The 3,557-nt window shown below is 40.7% G+C and overlaps 1 protein-coding gene across 1 annotated transcript; it reads right to left on the reverse strand.

Moving 5' to 3' along the window:
• Nucleotides 1-771: 771 nt before the first annotated feature.
• On the reverse strand, nt 772-2,863 carry LOC121511325 (E3 ubiquitin-protein ligase TRIM22-like). The gene is made up of 3 exons (XM_041789969.1): nt 2,612-2,863; nt 929-1,149; nt 772-818 (listed from the first exon to the last, which is right to left on the reverse strand). Exons 1-3 carry the CDS (start codon nt 2,827-2,829, stop codon nt 772-774), a joined length of 486 nt encoding a protein of 161 aa, XP_041645903.1. The 5' UTR covers nt 2,830-2,863.
• Between the last annotated feature and the right edge of the window lie 694 nt (nt 2,864-3,557).

Below are 3,557 nucleotides of genomic sequence, written 5' to 3' on the forward strand. Positions count from 1 at the left end.
TAAACCCAATGCGGAGAACAACCAGAAGGGCAACTAAATGGAAGTTTGTGTTAGTTTTCTGTGATGTTCTTCTTCTACTCTGGTGCATTTCCATGGCAGCGTTACAGCGCCACATATAGGCTTGGCATATGTACTACAGCGTTTTCAGTCGTTTCAGTGGTTCCGTGTTTACACGGATATTTCCTGAAACGATCCTTTACAGAAAACTTTTCCAAAAGGAAACGGCAGTATAGCATTTTCATTTCCGTGTGAATGGGGCCTTACAGAAGGACACTTCATCATGTGACCGCAGGAGCTGGGGATCAAACCCACCACCTTCTGAGTGTGGGATGACCGACTCTACCTACTGAGGCACAGGTGCCACAGACTGAATCGATTTCAGTAGTTCCGTCATGATCCATGCAAAATCTATTTTGAGTAAAAACCAATTCACATTTCACAATTCATTCCCTATTTATTTATAAGAAGGTGCTCTGCTGTGCACTAAGATACTATGAATTATTATTCACATTAAAATGATAAAGAGATAATTCCGCAGACTACACACGTCTGATAGACTACCTCGTTTCTACATGTTTCTCTACATAAAATATGTAGTTTGTTGCTTGTAGCATCTTCATTATCATAATTTAAAAAGCATTTAAGAAGATCATTAATGTGATGGAAAGGTAATACGTCTTGAATCTGAGTGAAATGCTTTATGCCCTGTGAATCTGCATCTCTATGTTCTTGTTCGTTTTGCTAACCTACACTGCTGCCTGGACTAACTCTTCAGAGAGGAGGCATCTTCATCACCCTATACGGTCTTCTAACCTCTCCTGCACAACAAAAAATGAAATTATATCATTTTAACATTAGCTTAATTATCATACATTTTTTTGATCTTTTATAATATTCAATGAAAATAAACCAATAAAATCAGTCTTACCTTTCACAGTTCTGGACTGACTGGATATCTGCGGTCGTGGTCTTTCTCCAAACTGGGGACAGGAGGACTCTCCTGATGAAGCAGACTGGTCCCAGTATGAGCTGATACACTGTTTGCAGAAACGGTGTCCACAGCTGGTAGAAACTGGATCTCTCAGGACGTCCTGACACAGAGCACAGCTGGACAGCTGTTCCTCCAGTGGAACAGATCTCTTTATTATTCTGTGGAGAAGAAGGATCATGAGGTTCTAACTCCTGTTTCAAAAGTCCTGTTGAGCTTTCATGAGGCATAAACTCTGGAGTATTGTGTTTTACATCAAACAGCAACCAGGTTTTAAAAAATGACACAGCACTTGCAGCCTGAATATTCAGAGACTGAAAAAATTACTGACATTTTTAAAATATTTATTTTGGGCAGATCAGAAATATTTCTGCAGATTTGAATTCTTGGTTATAAACAGATGACAGACAGCTGCTTTGGGTTGTTTCAGTCATCAGGAATTATTTTCTTTCCTGTTCTAGCTTTTTTGGCAGTGCTCTTTAAAATATTATATTCACATCAATCAGGCAGGAGCTTTATGACAAAGCACATGTTATAAAAAGTGAATGTTGTATGAGTGCCCTAATGGCTACCATACTTTACTTTAATCACAGTGACCAAATAGTCACAGTCACACAGTTGTCTACAGGGTCCCAAGGTGGCAAATCTAACACACGCTGACAATAGAGTAATAGACACTGAGCTAACCACAAGACTAAGAAACTATATTTTATGTAGGCCTTCAATGAACATCAGTAGCTTGACAGCATCTAGACCAAGGTGAAGGATCTCTCTGGACCAGGGCAGTCCTGGCACAGACAGCATCATCATTGACATGTGGGACATGAGAGCGGCATGCAACAGAGAAGGCGATAGTTAGGATGCTCATGTTCATCTGTCAGAAAAACAGAGTACATCATGTTCCAAACACATGTGGCTTCACTCATCAGCTAGCTAACTCCAATGACCCCAAGACCTGGACTCTGGAGTCTGTCTAAACTCTATCCTGCTCAGGACGTGTCATCTGACCACAGAGACAAGCATCTATAAGAACCTGACTTTAACTTTAGAACATAGTTTAAAGACCTACTAATATCTCTATAAACTATTCAAGGAATACTTGATAGATGCATACAAGATCTAAAACATCCATCATAGCACCATATTTAATATTTCTGCAGGGTATTTCATTGTGGTTTCATAACCTAGAGAGCTGGGAGTGCAGTGACAGAGGAGAAGGAGAAGTCAGATGAAGCAGAGCAAACCAGTCAGTGTAGAAGGATAAGGAGGAAAAATGGCAGCTTGTGATGCTGTTTGGACTGTGACGGCCATGTGGTCGGGTAGGTAAGATAAAGGATGTCTCTGAGTTGGTATGGTGGGAGCTAGCATGGGGGGGGGGCTCTGGGACAGTGGGGGTCACTGTTCAGTCCTCTGAAAGTGTATAAGGGCTTTTTTTAATGACATGGATAGGTTTACCTTAAGACTTTGCGTTGGTTTGAACTGTGCCTTGGCTAAGAAAAGGTTGAAAACCACGGGGCTACACTAAACAAGCTCTACTATGGCAACAGCCTTTTGTTTCTCACCTTGATCTTTGAGCATGAATTTCTGTAGTTTGAAAGTTCGGTGGTTAAAAAAGTTACTTACTGGAAATCTGAGGGTCCTGGTTCATTACTGAAGTCTGGAGGAAAACCTTTAGACCGGTCACTCTTCATGGAGAGACTGCTGGAAAAAGGAGACGTGCCTGGTCCTGGTTCATTACTGAAGTCTGGAGGAAAACCTTTAGACCGGTCACTCTTCATGGAGAAAGCGCTGGACATAGGAGACTCTGCTTTGTCCTCCTTTTTGTCCCCTTGATTGCTCATCTTCTCAACCCAAAACAAAATAGACCATACAGGTCAATCAACCTGAGAAGAAGAAACATAGAGGTGAGATAAACACAGATAGAATGTGTTCAGTAAATATGGAGAAGCATCCACATCTCATTATCCAGAGTGATAATTTAGCCTTTTGAGCCCACCAGCAACAATATTTGTCAGTGTTCATGATTGTCATCTTATTTTAATAAATGCATTTGTAAATATTATCAGTGGGGTTTTCTATCAATATTTCACTGAGCTACAACTTAAAAATCTGAAAACACAGCTGAAAGGACTGCTCATATGTTGCTTAAGTTTTAGTGCTAGAGTAATGTACCATTGTTCATATTAATCCAGAGATGTGACCCATTTCTGAGGTGCTGAATGTGTCAGGTCAAAAGGAGTCTCTTTTCCCGGGCCCTCCTGAGTGATTCTTCAGGCAAAGCAGTAGTTTCAGTTAGCTTACAGCTACTAGCAAATGTGTTAAAAATGTATACATCTAGGGCTGACAATGTGGTAATGCTAACCTTCCACTAAAAAATTGTACGGCTTTTTTAAGAGATTGCTTCAGATCCGCAGAGCATGTGCAAAGGGGAAATCAAGGCTAACTGCACCAAATTCAGAGGGGGCTGGAGAGCCACCTGTGTGGGAGGAACTGCATGTCATAGAGACATCAGTATTATTTATTAATTGATGACACTTGTCCAGAAATACTCAGCAAGGTTCATATTACT

The sequence above is a fragment of the Cheilinus undulatus genome, linkage group 1 (assembly GCF_018320785.1).
Source record: "Cheilinus undulatus linkage group 1, ASM1832078v1, whole genome shotgun sequence".
NCBI classification, from domain to species: domain Eukaryota; kingdom Metazoa; phylum Chordata; class Actinopteri; order Labriformes; family Labridae; genus Cheilinus; species Cheilinus undulatus.